At 40.5% G+C, this 16,454-nt stretch overlaps 1 protein-coding gene across 1 annotated transcript; it reads left to right on the top strand.

The window, feature by feature from the left end:
• The first annotated feature begins 1,969 nt into the window (after nt 1-1,969).
• Nucleotides 1,970-15,655, top strand: rorca (RAR-related orphan receptor C a). The gene is made up of 10 exons (XM_040129435.1): nt 1,970-2,336; nt 8,978-9,063; nt 9,174-9,315; nt 9,471-9,911; nt 10,100-10,221; nt 10,841-10,973; nt 12,407-12,514; nt 12,670-12,780; nt 14,316-14,428; nt 14,547-15,655. The coding sequence occupies exons 1-10, from the start codon at nt 2,330-2,332 to the stop codon at nt 14,706-14,708; spliced, it is 1,425 nt and encodes a 474-aa protein (XP_039985369.1). The 5' UTR covers nt 1,970-2,329; the 3' UTR covers nt 14,709-15,655.
• The last annotated feature ends 799 nt before the right edge of the window (nt 15,656-16,454 follow it).

Here is a 16,454-nt window from a genome sequence, read left to right as displayed (position 1 = left end):
TTTGCATTTATGCTGAAATATTTTTTTTCTCTTACTTTTTTTAGTTGTTTTTTTTTGAGCTATTGCACAAGTTGAAGAAAATTATAAATAAAAGACCCACAAGCATGAGGGGGAACAATAGAGAGAGGTATGAACATAAAGCATAAAGTATGAGCTTTGATTTAGAAATGATCCGGGACAAAAGCGTTCACAGCAGAAAAAGACAGAACGACAGCGGGGGACTCACAACGCATGCACACCAGAAAGACGAGAGAGGGAGGGGTGTGAAAGTTCTGTGTTGCTCCACTAACCTACTTTCTATAATCTCTCTCTTCTCCTCATTTCATAACTGTGCCTAAATTACATGATACATTCGTCATCTTACCCACACTTGCAGATCAATCAGAACTATTATTAATGGTTTAGGTTTATGTCATAGGCTATTCTGTGGCAGGGTCCTAGGGTGTGTCTGCTCTCTTTCTCACTCACACACACACACACACACACACACACACACACACACACACACACACACACACACACACACACACACACACACACACACACACACACACACACACACACACACACAGAAACACACAAATATTTCAAAGCGAAACAACAATAGGAATGAAGATGTACAGGCTAATCTGCAATACATTCAAAATAGATAGATAGATAGATTGATAGATAGCTTTAAATTTATAAATGTACCCTGGATTTCAACATTTCAGGAAATTGAAAACAAACAAACAAACAACCAAAAAAAACACAGCACAGCACAGCACAACAACCTGTGGTCACACTTAATTCCTCTACCAAGATTAGAGTTTGTTAATCCAGTGATATAATGCAGAGTTCTTACAAGCATCCAGCTAAAGGAAAACTGAGGACACAATAGTTATTTAATTCACAAAAAATGAGCACTGCAGCAAATTTAGCTTATATTACTAAATATGGAGTAACTGTATTTGTAGAGTATTAGAACTTTGGTCCATTGTTGTATGGGTTTGTATGTTGTATTTGTCTGAATGCACAGAAGCAGACCTACCCTAACATCCCCAAAGAGTTCAAGCTTCATGGAAGTCATGGTGGAAGTCTTAGCCAGTACTATATACTTTCCATTACCCCGACCTTTTCATAAAATCTTTGGCAATAGGCTAGCTTTTTAGATTGTTAAATGCATGTTTCCTCCCTTATATGTGGACACTAGTTGACATTCATTTCAGTATGTAACAAAAACCAGATACAACAATTCTATGGAATCTTGCTCCAGGTATAACTATTGTGTACGTGTACTTTCACTTGCATTATCATAACTTAGTGAAACCATAACTAAGAGAAAATAAATGAAAACTTGATTTAAGATGTGATTTATAGTTTATAGCGTTTATAGTGAATGAAAACCTGTCAAAACACCGGTATGGGCCTTTAAATCTGTTTGTAAACCTATAGAAACCGATCAGACATAACATTAAAGCCAGTAACCGGTTTTAATGGCTGAATATATTTATATATTCAGCCCTTAAAACCGTATATATATATATATATATATATATATATATATATATATATATATATAGATGTGATTTATAGTTATTTTTGTGATTTATAGTTATTATTTATAGTTATATATATATATATATATATATATATATATATATATATATATGTAAGCCTGTATATGTCGGGTTTTTAAGGGGACCTCGTCCTTGTAATATTTTTCTATTTATTACCTAAAAAGCGTGACACTTCAGTTTCATTTCATTCATTTTTATAAGGGAGGAGAAATAAAACATTTGCTGTTGAATATTAAAAGAAAAAGGTCCGTCAGGAAATAAAACCGTGCGCTTGTTATTAAATAGTTCCCACGCCTGGTGGCTGTCGGTCTGAGCTGACACACTGCCACACTTTCCCACGCACGCGAGAGCCTCCTTAAAGCGCGCGGAGGGTGGCGCGCGCGTCAGCTCACTGGGCACGAGGCGGGCGGACCTCGGGGTGAGGATCATGTGTAGTCCACGCGCCGAAACTAGGTTACAGCGAGCTGCAGAGCAGGAAAGAGCTGGGAGACGAGAAGCCGCCGTTTAATCATTTTCGAGCCAAGGTGTTTTATCACAACGGCACCTCTGAGACTGCGCGGAGCTGACAGAAAGTAAACAACAGAAACAGCCTGTCGCTTCTGAATTATTAGAAAAAAAAGGTAGAAAACCCATATGAGGATTTGCTGTTGTGACAGTTTTCAGCTGCTCCGGTTCGGAGCGAATAAGTGCGCGTCGCTCTCGCTGTTTCTTGGCTGCGTTTCCACCTGGAGTTGCATGAGTCGAAGAGTTGGCTAGACCTCACCGCCGACATGAGAGGTGAGTTTGTGGAAATCGTTAGAATCGTTCGAATGTATTTTTGTCAGCCAGACACGTCTGGCGTCGGTTAATAACAACTTTACTTCTCAGTTTCCATTTACTGTGATGAAGGCACTTTGAGACGGACTCCGAAGTGCGTAGAGTGCATGCGCGCACTGGAATAAACAGCAGATTGCATGTATCGGAGGGAAAACAAATCTTTTACCCCGGAGGGGGAAAAAAACCCAAACCTTTCACCTCGTGGACACTGAGAGTTGTTTACAGAATGCCGAATCTTAATAGGCACAAGACTGCATATTTAAAGGTGGATTATTTTAATTTTAGCACAGACACATTCCACTACGCAGATGTGTGTTCAGGTTATTCGTGTAAACCGCAAGGGTTTTGTGCACTTATTTATTTTGGCCTGTGACAAGAGGAATGCGTTGCAGCTGTGGTTACTTTATTTCGCCAGTGAGCGACTCCACTTATGTAAGAGACGGGGAAGGGAGGGAGTGAGCGGAGTGATTCAGAGGTTGTCAAACCGCACGGAAATCTGTTTAGCAGGGAGTTTTTACGATGGAAAAATAGTCCATTCCCTTGGATTCTACTGCCCTTTTCTTCTGATGTATTTTAATACACTTTTGTATCACTTTTGTGTGAAACATTCGTTTTATCATTCTATTGTGGACATTCTGCGGTTATTCTGAATTGCGCACTATGTTCTGAAGTGCGTAAAAGCAGTGACAGTTTGTGTGACAGTGTTGTACTGTTACCGTTATGTAGTTCATCTGCCAGCGTGTTTTTGTTTTCAGCGTCAGCAGTACGGCGGCCAGTGTGTGTGTGTGTGTGTGTGTGTGTGTGTGTGTGTGTTGGGGGGGGGTATAGAGAGAGGAGGTGCTCCATTGACCTAGTTCTGTCATTGAAGATTACAGCAAGTGCGTCTCTGTGTGTGTGTGTGTGTGTGTGTGTGTGTGTGTGTGTGTGTGTGTGCGTGCATGTGCATGAGAGTGCGTGTGTGGGGATGGAGGGTCATGGTCTGTCGTCATTCCTGATGAGACAATGTTGATAATTTAAATCAGTTGTCAGGGGAGAACGTTCCTCTTTAAGATAGTGTAGATGTGAGCTGCACTGGAAAAGCCTGATTTCGGTGCACCTTGCAAGACGCATGCTGCCTTTTGTTACTTTTATATGAAGTTCTGTGACAAAGATTACATTTATGAAATATAAAGACACACACATATATATATATATATATATATATATATATATATATATATATATATGTATATTTACCCGCAAGGGTAAGGATTTGGAGACAAAAATGGTTTGTTTTGTGTGGTCGTGATGTAAAAGCCATGCGCCGCTGTGACAAGCAGGATATGGGCACAGCAAGCCCACATTTAACCATGAAGCATAGCAGGATTCAGTTAAGCTCAGTTTCCTCTGTCAGGTAAGGTTACTTACATCAACCAGAGTGTTTGACAGTCAAGCCCAGTCAAGCACGGCTTGTCAATGAGGTTATGTAAAAATACCAAATAAATTAGTAATGTCATGGCCAGTCTTCAGCTGAAATTACTATATGAGGCAAAACACCTGCTAGATTGCAGTTAACAATGCTGTTGTACTTATTTAAATCCGAGTGACTCTCGTAAACTGTTTCACAAACAGGTTAGGCAGGTGTGATACAACGCAATCAAATAAACAAACTTCAATAAAGCACTCTGAGATTTTATGCCAAAGTGCACTGACGTCGTGCAGAGCTGAAGCCGCATAAGACTGTGTTGGAACTCGGTTATAGCCCAGGATCAAAAGTACAGTAGCAGTAAAAAGGAAAGGCCGCTCTCCGTTCTCCCAGGACGCTGCCGTGCTGAGCTCAGCTCAAAGCCACTATCTGTTGAGTGAGCAGCCTTGGGGAAGTTCACAGCGAGCTACAGTATGTGTCAAGGTGCCCTCTCTCTCTGACAACTGCGTGCTAAGATTCCACTCCTCTTATCTAAAGCTTTAACTCTTCACCCAGCATGCATGTATGTAAGCAAAATGTCAAAATGTTAGCATGGATCTGTGAAGTCTGAGTCGTATGACCACATTTCATTTTGCAGCCCAGTAAGGTACGCAGTGATTACTTAGAAATAATATTTTGCTCTGTAACATTTGTTTAGTCTTAGAGGTATCTTAAGGCAACGTCAATTTGATAGGTCATATCTATTTTCCTAGTATGATTAAGGACAAGTGACATCTAAACAGACACGAGGAGATCTTAAGTCAAGGTGACTGATTGCTGCAGCATGGTCCTAAATTTGTTCCTGCGGTTTGGGGCAGCATGCAAAATTACATGCTGTGAGCTGAATTCCTCAGTCTGGTTTTTCTTGTGTTGCAGAGGCCCTCTTGGGTTAGGGCTTGGAGCTGCATAAACACCATGAACATGCACTTTATCTTTTCTGATCAGTGAGGACGGATGGCACAGGCACAGAGTGTGTTGCCGGTATTCTTGGCAGGCGTAGCACTGTTGTTCATCATGTGAATATTCAGCTATTGTTTTGTCAAGTCACTCAATTAACATGTTTGTATTGTTAACACTGCGATAATCCATTGCATAAAACTAAAGGTATGCAACAAGAAAGAAAAAAGAGAGGGAAACATGACAAGTGAAAATAGCAAAAAGTGGGGGGAAAAAACCAAACAGTTTCAGTATCTTCACCTACTTGGGATGACAGCTATACTGCGAACCTCCTGCTTAGGTATGTACAGATAGAAATACAAAGAATTCTTCTTCAAGACTGTCTGTATCACAGATCGATCAAAGGAAATAAGTCCAGTCACAAAGAAAGAGAAAACATCTCTAAAATGTTCCACCTGTGTTAAAAGAACTAGCCCAAATTTTAATTACAGTGTCTGTAGCAATGCTTGTCTCTTATTTGCCACTTTTTACATAATGTACACACCATGACACTGCTGGCTTCTGGTTGTAATCAGTGTAAATATGGGTGAAACGTTTCTTATAATACACAAAACACGGATCCTATTCAGTTGTAATCTACCGCCCTAAAAAACACAGAAACATGGCTACAGTTAAGGGCGATGCCTGTTGCAGGCCTCTACAATGGACGTGGTTTACACTAATAGTGCATTTTAGTGCAATAGTGCAAGAGTTTGGGGTTACTGTCAGGCCGTATCATACTATCTGTGTTCACTAGGTAGCTCCGTGGTCGGAGAAGAATAGAAAAAGCAGCCATTACTGTCCACAGGGAGTAGCTGTATAGAAAAGAGGTGGCAGTTGAGGCCCCGCATTGGGAGACATGTGGAGAGAGAGACTGACTGAGAGAAGACATAACTGAATATTTAATAAAATAACTGCCAACTCTGAATGCACAAACCTTTAATCTATGTTGCACAATACACCATATACTATATATGTCATTCCTCCCACAGAGGCCCCAGAAACGCACTCAAATTTAGGTTAAGTATACAGTATGTCAGGTAAATGTAAAGTGCAAGGTAAATAGGACCTTGGACTCTGTTTGAGTAGCTGGGATGAGAGGGCAAAGTCTCCCCAGTCGAGGGGTTTACAGCACTGATGAAGAAAAGTGCTGACCAACAGACACTGACACGCCAACACGCTGCCTGACTGACAGACACAGAAAGGACTTCTGAGCCAGCTGACAGGGACCTTCCATGTGAAAAAAATGATTGTCCTCAATGAGTTTCCAAAAATTATGATAGCATGTATTTGTCCACACTTTTGCATAGCTACTACATAATAAAACTCAAATGAGGTTACTGAATTACCGTTTCGTCAAATGTCTGTTTTACATAGTCACTGGATATTGTTTAAACTTCACTTATACGGCTACTGTAATATAGTATTGAAGCCCATATTCACCAACCCAACTAAAGTTATAATTCTAATTTTTCCACTGTCTAAAATGTAGCAATTGTTGGGTTTAAACATCTGTGCTTTTTCAGACGTTAGCAGGAATTAAATAAACAGATGGTGTTTATTTACCTTGTTTGTGTAAGAACATTTTGTCTTAGAAAGAACATTTATAGAAACCCCTCAAATCAGCTCTAATGGGAATAAAGGAGCTGTCAGACCCGTTAGCAACCCAAACCGTTGTCGCTATCTGAGACCAGGGTAATAGTTGCTCTACACACTGTTATTTACACTAAACAGTGTAACCTTCAAGTCAGTGATGTGATTTGTGCGAAATTTATTTGCTAATAGACCGGAGCGGCAGAAGGAAACTCTGGGTAGCCAACTGCAACAGAGTAAAAATAGATTTATGGTCAAGCTCAAACACAGCTGAAATTTCACTCAAATACTTGACATGCTGCAACAAGTTGAGAGCTAATATTAGCTACATCTGTTCCCCCTGCAGCAGCTTACTGTACTACATGTTTTTGGAACTATTTCCAGATGTTGTGCGAGTTGTGAAATCTCCAATGGGGTAGTTTGACCCTGCCCGTTGCAACTGGTCAACCATCTTTCAGTAATCAATTGGTTTCCTTTCAAACCAAAAGGAGGCGTCCACCCTCAACCCTCCTTTTACTTACAGTCCGAGTCACATTTGGTTCCACCTTAAAAGCTGTAAGGAACCAGACTGTGTTCCTTGTGAGGCTGCCACAGCTAGCGCCTCCCCCCTTTGCCGAGTGGAAAACTGTGTCAGTGGAGCAGCTCCTGCTCTCTGGGCCTGACTGTGCCGCTCAGCTGACTGGCAGGTGAGGCGGCGAGTCGCAGACAAAGGCGCCCGCTCAGCAGCCAATGGGACCGCAGGAGGGTGAGGGAGGATCGGCACACCGTTGCCCTGACAACCACCTCTCAATGAGTGTGTTCGTGGAATGCGGCCAGACGGCAGTTATATAACAGGATGGAGGGCGGGGGTGAGGCTCTGGAAGGGGAGCGATAAAGGGTGCAGGGGAGAAAAGGATTTTTTTTTTCCATTGCCCTTTATTTATTTATATCCCTCAGTTGAATTTGGTTGGCCAGCAGGAATTCTACCCAACCGAGACACTCAAATGTGTCACTTGCACTTCACAGTCAGTGTTTTTAGGGGAAAGATGGAGGCAGATTTTTTTCCCAAGTCATGAATTCCAGGGTAATGTCAGTCACTAATCTCTTTTGTTTTTCCTCAACGTGTGACGCATGTCTCTCCCCACGCAAAGTGACTCATGTGATTGGTTGGTTGTGAGTAGTTTATGAAAGAGCCTTTAGAAAAACAGTAATTTTGTGAAGAGCTGTGAAGGCCGGTTAAAGCCTTCACTGCGATTTACAGGTTACCTAATACCCTGTGTGATCCAACAAAAGTGGTTTAGGGATTGTTTGGCACACCCTGCAGCCTGAGTCAAATCAAATCTTGCACACAGTCTACACGGAAACAGTGGGTTGCAGGTGCTTTGTGGGTTACGATTGTAGAGCTTGGAGGGTTCAGCATGGAAGTAGGCCTTTGTTAACCTGCTAACATTTTGTTCATCCTGGAGGAGGAGTGGCAGAGCGAGAGAGAGAGAGTGAGAGAGTCGCGAAACTTCATAACCCCGGGCCTCAGCTAATGCAATTGACCTGCTATTCTGGGCTTGAGGAGGCCCAGCTACTTAGATAAACAACATAATGAAAAGAACAGGCTGTTCCTGGGTAAGAAGGCTCAGGCTTCCACGATGAACCCAAGTTGTATAATGTATACACACTTTCCTTTGTAATATTGATGCTTTTCTCCACAATCCTGCAACATTATCACAAATGTATTTCATTACTATTAGCTAAATTTCAAAACTAGTAATGCACAGATGATATTTGACTCATTAAATAACCTGAATTCTTGGGAGAAAATTCAAGTGAGTCCACCTGTACCACATAGTATCACATGCAGGGCGTTTGAGTTCAGTTTGAGTTCAAAATCATGGCTTTCTAGAGTAAATATTGAATTGAATTGGGGGGAATAGTTGATAGCAACTGCAGTGAGCACGATAAGCCTAAAAAGCAAATGTTGAATGTTCCTGTAATTGGCAGAAAAGAAAAAAAAAACGCCTCTTTTATCACAATACTTTTGGACAATATCCAAATACATGTTTACTTGTTACATACCTTTGGGCTGGGTTTGTTATATATGTTCATTTTGCTGGATATTGCGTAACAACGGCAACGGATATGATCTCCTCACATGCTGTGTATCGTTGTAAGGATGTAATGAATCTGCAGATTATTTTCATGATTAAATGATTAGTTGTTTTGTCAGTAAAATGTCAGAAAATAAAAACAGAAAAATATTCAGTTTACATTGATGTTAAAAAGAGAAAAGCAGCAAATCTCTACATTGGAGAAGCTGGAACAGAAAACATGTTTGCTTGAAAAATAACTCTAAAGATTTATTGATTTGCAAAATAATTACATATCAGTTTTCTGTTGATTGACCAATTGATTAGTTGGGTAATTGTTTCAGATCTAGATCATTGCGCCAAATGAAAGAAATACACAGTGTTATGACTGTCAATATGCAATGACAACAATAAGTATTTCATAATATTCTTTCTCAATAAATCCATTTATTTATTTGTTTCTAGGTAACTAACTAAAAATGTAAACTATTGCATGTTTAGGTACCTAATTTATCCATATCTATAAAAATGTATTTTTTTTTTTTTTTTTTCCAATCTATCTCTCTCTCCAGCTCAAATAGAGGTGATTCCCTGTAAAATCTGTGGGGACAAATCATCAGGGATTCACTATGGTGTCATCACCTGTGAAGGCTGCAAGGTGAGCTATCAAACCATCTCCATCATCAGAAAAGGGTTACAATAAAACCAGATGATGACCGCGAAAGATGTTGCATTAGATGCTCACACTGTGTGTCTCTTTGCATGTAGGGTTTCTTCCGACGTAGCCAGCAGAACAACGCTATGTACTCCTGCTCACGACAGAGGAACTGTCTAATCGACCGGACCAACCGTAACCGCTGTCAGCACTGCAGATTGCAGAAGTGTCTTGCTCTGGGCATGAGCCGAGATGGTGAGTTCAGCTACTCAAACTACATCTAATTAACTCAGAGTTCCCACCCGCCATTTTTTTAGCTTATCACAATGAATGAGCTTTGTAGTCCTTAATTGACTGAGACCATTCCTTCTGGACTGTTAAATTTTTGTCTTTACATCGTCTTGATGCAGCGGTGAAGTTCGGACGAATGTCCAAAAAACAGCGTGACAGTCTGTATGCAGAGGTCCAGAAGCACCAGCAGTCCCAGGAGTGTGCAGGCATAGGTGTCCGTGAGGAGAATAGTGACATGGCCAACCTCAGCCGCCCCTACAGAAGAGGCTCCAGCACTGCGCTCAGCGATCTGGACGATATTACCACGCTGCCGGAGGGCCTGCTTTTCGACCTGCCGCTGACCCCAGAGGATGCAGGTGGAGAGTACTGTAACCTGGACATGCTGGGCGGCAGTGCAGGCAGCAGCTCGTCCTCACAGAGTTCACCAGAACAGACCAACTTGGACTTTGTAGACGGCAACCACAGCATCAAGCACGAGTACCAGCTGTTGCACGACTCCGGACTCTTCTCGCATGCTATCCTCAACCCGCTGCCCGGTGGCTGCTCCCTGCTTGAGATAGGTCAGTATAAATCCGGGAAAGCTTGAACTTTAAATCAATTCAAAATTGAACAATAACAATAAAGGTGAAAGGACATAACTTGTCTTTTCTTCTGATAAACACAACACACGACCATTCAGTGTGGTTGTCATAAAAGAAGTTAAGAAGTGATTTTTCCAGAGAAATGACAAATGTTTCCCCCTTTTTAGAGCGTATAACTCAGAGTGTTGTCAAGTCCCATATTGAGACGAGTCAGTACAGCACAGAGGAGCTGAAGAGAATGGCGTGGACCTTGTATAGCCCCGAAGAGACACGCTCATACCAGACCAAGGTATATATGACATTTTAATATCCACGTGCAAGCAATTGACAGTAGAACCTCATTTATACACATTTCAAGAATGGAGACACAGAAAATATGTTGAAAATCTCCCCCACCTACCTGGATGTTTGAAATTAGTTTGAGTCGAATGTCTTATGAACTGCTCATTACAATCTAAATCTTTAAACAAATAGCTGTAGCAATCACACTCAAAACATTTTTTCGAATCACTGAAGTTTAGCTCACCATGCCCTGTTGTTTTCTTGTACAAGGTTCAGAGAGGAATGTTTTCAGTTTTTAACCTTGTATATAATCAACAGTAAAACTTCTTGAAAGAAGTTCCCTAAAACAAACAGAAGTTCTCCCTTCTTTCTTAACAGTAAGGTTTGTAAATCCAAGCATTTTTATCACGTATTCCGCCTGGGTTTTCTGTCTCGTCAAGGTTGGAGGCCATGGCTCTAACAGAGACGCAGAAAAAAAAGTCAAACATCCTGTAGGTCAAAACGTCTTTGGCAGAAATCAGATCACACAGCCAGACAATCCAAGAAAGTCACTAAAAAAAACCTTGGAATACAACTTGCAATGCAGTTCCCATAAAAACCTTTCTGTCTCTTGTTTTCTTTTTCAGTCAGCTGAGGTGATGTGGCAACAATGTGCCATTCACATCACCAATGCAATCCAGTACGTGGTAGAGTTTGCCAAGCGCATCTCTGGCTTCATGGACCTGTGTCAGAACGATCAGATTATCCTCCTTAAAGCAGGTCAGCGCATAACACCAGTATACACACTCCCTGTGGACTAAAATCAGTTTGTTCTGCACATTGTGTTTAGCCACATAACAGTCAGGGGCTGTTTTTACAAGAGATGTAATTCCAGCAAGACAGTGAGACTGCTGTGTGTATGTTTATTAGTTTGCAATCTTTTAGCTGTGACAAAAATAGCTGTTGTCATATGAACTGTATATTACCCTCAAGTGGTAGCTGACTTCACAGAGTTAAAATATCACATGCACGCAGAGTGACTTGAAAAGGTGCATGGTTGTTCTGTTTGTGAAGAGTGGCTTGTCTTGTTTTAACCAAACAGCATCTCTGATTATCATAGTGTAAAGTGTCTGAACTTATAAACCATTGAGGCTACATCTTGATGTATTTGAAATGATATACGTTTTTTTGTTTGACAACCAAGACAATAAATCAGTCAAAGCATTTGTTTAGTGATTTTAAGTTGGAGCCAAGGTATTTTTCTTCCTCATTTGTATGAAGATGAAAGACACAAGGCATTTAATTAGACGAATTAGATGCTCAGTCAGAAACATCTAAAATGTTTGAGAAGTTTTCACACCCATAAGTGATTTGTCAAACCTGACTAACACCTGAAGGGTGGAGACATACCATAAGTCAAATCCACAACACAACACAATCAAGACCGTCAATACAATTGTTGCTTGATTAAAAACAACCAAGATGCACACACACAAACATTTCCAGGACATGTCAGGTAAGAACCAGTGACTTAATGACAGTTTGCATTGTGTACCTTGATTACATCAATCCCATAGTAGTCAGACAGGTGACAATTCCATTGCCATTCACAGTTCTCCCAGTAGCTACTGTAAAATTATCCTGTCATTAAAGAATGTTTTACATTATATAATCGAAAAAGGGCAGGTTCATCTAACACTGACTAAGAAATAGGAGGTTTTTTTCCTACCACCTGCAGCAGTACAAATGTCAATGATAGTGTGAGTTATTTTCCAAGTGCTTAATATTGGAAGAAGTACCTTCTGTTGTTGTCATTTTCCTATTTTTTGTAAAATATACTTATCGGTTCAGTTCTGTATATTTGTCTCTAGCTGACTGCATTATCCAGGACAAAACAAAAGTCATTACAAAGTAGACTACGTGTAGGGATCCGAAGTTAGATCATATTTTACCGTTCCTTTACATTTATCCATAGTGAACGTGTGTCTTAAACACAAGTTTGCTAATTTCAGTCAATTTTCAAAGGCACTATGTGCTTGTCAGTGTACCTGATGGACACAGCCTGGTTAAATATTTTTCAAGGATTTTTAATTGTGGAGGCTCTTTTTCTTAAAGCCTCAGCCCAGCAACTATTTCAATGTGAATATTATGCTAAGCTTTTTTTTCCTTTATTTTCTTTAATTTTTTTTTTCCTTTTTTGTGTGTTTCCACAGGCTGCATGGATGTTCTTCTGATCCGTATGTGTCGGGCCTACAACCCCATCAATAATACATTGCTCTTTGATGGAAAGTTTGCCACTGCTCAGCTTTTCAAAGCGCTGGGTGAGTCCATCTTTCTTCCTCTCTTTGGAGACAAATGTATAAACTTGATAAAAGGATGAACAGGGTAAACTTTTTGTCTGTTTCATCAGTGTCAGAAACAGCACAGTCAGCAAGTTTCTGTTGTGGTGATCTTCTTTTCTCTTTCTTCTACCTAGGCTGTGATGACCTTGTAAACGCAGTGTTTGACTTAGCTAAAAGCCTGAGCCGTATACAGATGTCTGAGGAAGAGATGGCTCTTTTCAGTGCTGCTGTGCTGCTCTCACCAGGTATTTCTCAAACTAAATAGATTTATTTTTACCTGGGAGAGGGCTACATTCATACTCACTGTAGTATTTACACTCCAACTACATTGGTGAAATAAACCTGTAGAGGCCACTATATTCCACGCATTTGGTGTACTAAAAGCTCTGTCCTTGCAAATTGAGTATCAATCAGTACATCTGGCGCCAGCAAACGTCAAGGGCAGGGCTAATTACAAGTAATTAGATATGATGAGTTGTCTGTTTACTTCCTATAGACTTTAAGCCTCTTTATCACAGGTAAACATAACAACAGGGAGGAGACCTCTTTCAAATTTTTTTCATTTACATTCTTTGACTATTTAACTCCATTTTTCTCCAACTCAATCATCTCTTACTCATGCTTAAGAGATGATAGGATAATTGATAATAATTGTGTGTGATTAACGAGAAATTAAATATTTTAGGAGACCTCTATGACAAAAAGAATTTTACTCCAATTAAAAGTAATCTTTGCTAGTAGCTTCTTTTAGGATACTGTTAGAATGACGATGTAGTTTTACTAGTAACCTGTATTCTTAGTAACCTACACACCATTATTCAGATTGTGTCATCCATCCATATAATGCATATCCAAAACTAGAAAATGTGCTCAGTAGAGTGCAGACCTCTGCCAAGGCCAAACAACATAAACCAGACCTCAGAGGAAAAAATTCAAACTCATAGTAAATGATCCATATCTGCCCCAAAATTAAATGGGTTCTTCCCAGGCCCATGCCCCATCCCTCCACCAGGTTCCGTGCAAATCGGTTCCTTAGTTTTTGCCTAATCCTGCTGAAAAACAAACAAACAAACAAACTGACACAGGTGATCACATAATCTCCTTGGTGGAGGTAATAAAGATTCCTGATTTCATTCATGAACTTTTACTCATGTTTACCAACTTGGTGTGTTCATCCTATTAAGACATCCTACAAATAAAGGGGAAGAAATATATTTGTTTGACGGTCGCGGCACTTAAAATTTGCATGTCAGTACAATATTCACAACGGACTTACACCAACAATGCCGTGCCAAAGGTGACAGGGAAGTACTGACGCTGACAAGATAATGCTTCAGTGCCAGGGTGAAACTACCTAATGGGTCCTACCCACGCTTTTCAATCTTATAGCACAATAGAGTTTCAAAGTCAAACTCCCACAATGTGTAGTTTGAAAATGGTTCCTGTGTACAGCTGCATCACCATGCAATGACAATATAACTTTGACATTTGGCATCAAAATGTTCACTGTGATAGATCACTCATCTCAAACAAGTTTCACGCATCTAATTTCCATAGCGTTATGAAGCCAAATTGCTGCCGCAAAGGAAATCAAGTCGAAAAATGCACACGTAATCATAGCTGATTTGCCAAAAGAGCATACCGCAACGCATGTATTACTCGTTGCATTTTGTATTCTGCAACTACATATTTGTACATTGCAAACCTCACCAGATGCAGTTTCAGACTGGCGACATGACAGCACTTAATGACACCGTCTTGTCACTGTCTTTTTCTTCAGACCGACCCTGGCTCACAGATGTCCACAAGATACAGAAGTTGCAGGACAAAGTCTATGTGGCTCTGCAGCGCTGTCTACAAAAAGACGGAGCATCGGAAGAGAAACTAGCTAAGGTACAGAACCTGCTGTACTACCTTGCCAGTTTGATGAAAATAACTGTCAGGATGATTTGTTAACCTACTGTATTAATTCATTAATTTTTACTCCTCCTTTTCCATATGTCCTGTCTAGATGGTATCTAAACTTCCCATGATGAAGTCCATCTGCAACCTTCACATCGACAAACTGGAGTTTTTCCGTCTAGTTCACCCTGAGACAGCATATACATTTCCTCCTCTGTATAGGGAGGTTTTTGGCAGTGAAATCACCTTCCCAGACTCCACAGAGGGCTAGCACCATTTAGCTAAATAGCATGATTCAAATAGAAACACTGAGGTTTAGGGAGGGGGAGGTAAAAATGTGGCAGCAAGCTGAGGCAAAATCAAGCAGCTACCTAATGACAATCCTGCACGCTACACTTTAGGACACACTCCTCTCACCTTTGAACTCCCAACTTTGTGAAGGAGCTTACACTGACCTGCAAGCCAGTCCTTTCAGCTTCAGCGTAACACTACAGGAACTGCTGCTGGGTTATCAGTGCATGTTCCCTTTTTTGAGGGAGTTAAAGAAATGATTAAATAGTAGCCTACATAATTTGTATTCTCAACAATATTTTTCTATGAGGAGGCCTTAAACCTCTCATCAAGTTGAATTCCTCCCTAATATAAATTTGACTTTTATCGTTCTCACAGTTCCTGTAAGCTATTGTTGAATGTACCCCCTTTCCCCCTTACCATTCAGTACAGCCATAGGCTTGATATAGAATGTACATACTTAAGATCCTCACCCGCTTTGTGGAGATTTGCGGTAACGATGCCCGTTTCAGTTGTTAGTCTCGTAACAGTTTATAGTTTCATTCAATATTTTTTGGTAGCGTCCACAGTTTTGCAGTTTTGTAACATATGAACAAACTGTTTAAAGGGACCATGATCAAACTCACAAGCAGACAGGGTTTTTAAACTGTGTGAATCATGGGCAAACATCCAGAGCGTCTGCCTTCATGCACCTACAAACGCTTGCACACAGAGCACAAAACATAGCACTTATGCTGATATTTGTTCTTTTTTTACGAGCACACCCTCAGACACTGATGTGAGCTCTTTATTTTTTTTTTAAAGCAATCAGTGACCTCAGTCCCAGTACCTTTTCCCTTTGCAAATGCCACTTAGAGAGTGAGAGCAAGAGAATCACAGAGGTATTGTGAAAGTATTTTCAGATGTTCCTTTTTTAAAATTTATATATATGTACATGTATATGTATATGTATATATGTATGTGTGTATATATATATATATATATATATATATATATATATATATATATATATATATATATATATATAAACACCTACAGTTTATAATCATGTAATATAAGAGCATTTGTGAATTCATACAGAGCGAGGAGGAGGAGGATAATGTTGTGCTTGTGCTCAGGTCTCTCAAACAGATACTGCCTGCCCATACTTTGGGGTTCTGGGATGGGAATATCATTGTCACCGACAAGAAAAATCTAGTGGATAATTAGCACTTACGAGTCCTTTTTAGAAACCAAAGTGAACTCTTCGCACAAGATTTTACGGGTTCGCACTCAGACTGCCATCTGTGAAACTTACGTTGAACCAGTCAGAAATGCTAGATGCACCCGCCCACCATAGACAAGCTGTATGAACAAGGTGCTGGCTGGCCGACCACTGTGGGGTTACGTGCTCTCGTGGAGGAGCATCTGGAACCTTGACACCTCAGCCCCCTCCGCAGAAGAGTGCCATCGCTCGACCCTCCAGCACCGTCTCAACCAGCAGGCTCAAAAGACTTTGGGAGTACTGAAAAAAAAAAAAGAGTTTAATGTTGAAATGTGACAGTTAACTACATTGCCACCTACATGGTTGAATAAGGGGCAAAGAATAGAGTGGACAAGTGAACAGTAAATTTACTGTCTGTCTCAACTCTCACTGCTTTGGGGTCAGACAGATTGTGCTGTCGCAGGCAGCCAAGATGTTCTGATTGGAGAAATAAGTCCTCATTCCCTTATTCCCCATTCCCGT

The sequence above is a fragment of the Xiphias gladius genome, chromosome 6 (assembly GCF_016859285.1).
Source record: "Xiphias gladius isolate SHS-SW01 ecotype Sanya breed wild chromosome 6, ASM1685928v1, whole genome shotgun sequence".
NCBI classification, from domain to species: Eukaryota; Metazoa; Chordata; class Actinopteri; order Istiophoriformes; family Xiphiidae; genus Xiphias; species Xiphias gladius.
This window is presented reverse-complemented; position numbering and strand designations above follow the sequence as displayed.

Excerpts from the sequence above, each read along its gene's own strand:
- rorca (XM_040129435.1), top strand. Across the intron at positions 9,316-9,470 it reads TCTGGGCATGAGCCGAGATG|CGGTGAAGTTCGGACGAATG; the intron begins GTGAGTTCAGCT and ends GTCTTGATGCAG. Across the intron at positions 10,222-10,840 it reads CACGCTCATACCAGACCAAG|TCAGCTGAGGTGATGTGGCA; the intron begins GTATATATGACA and ends TTTCTTTTTCAG.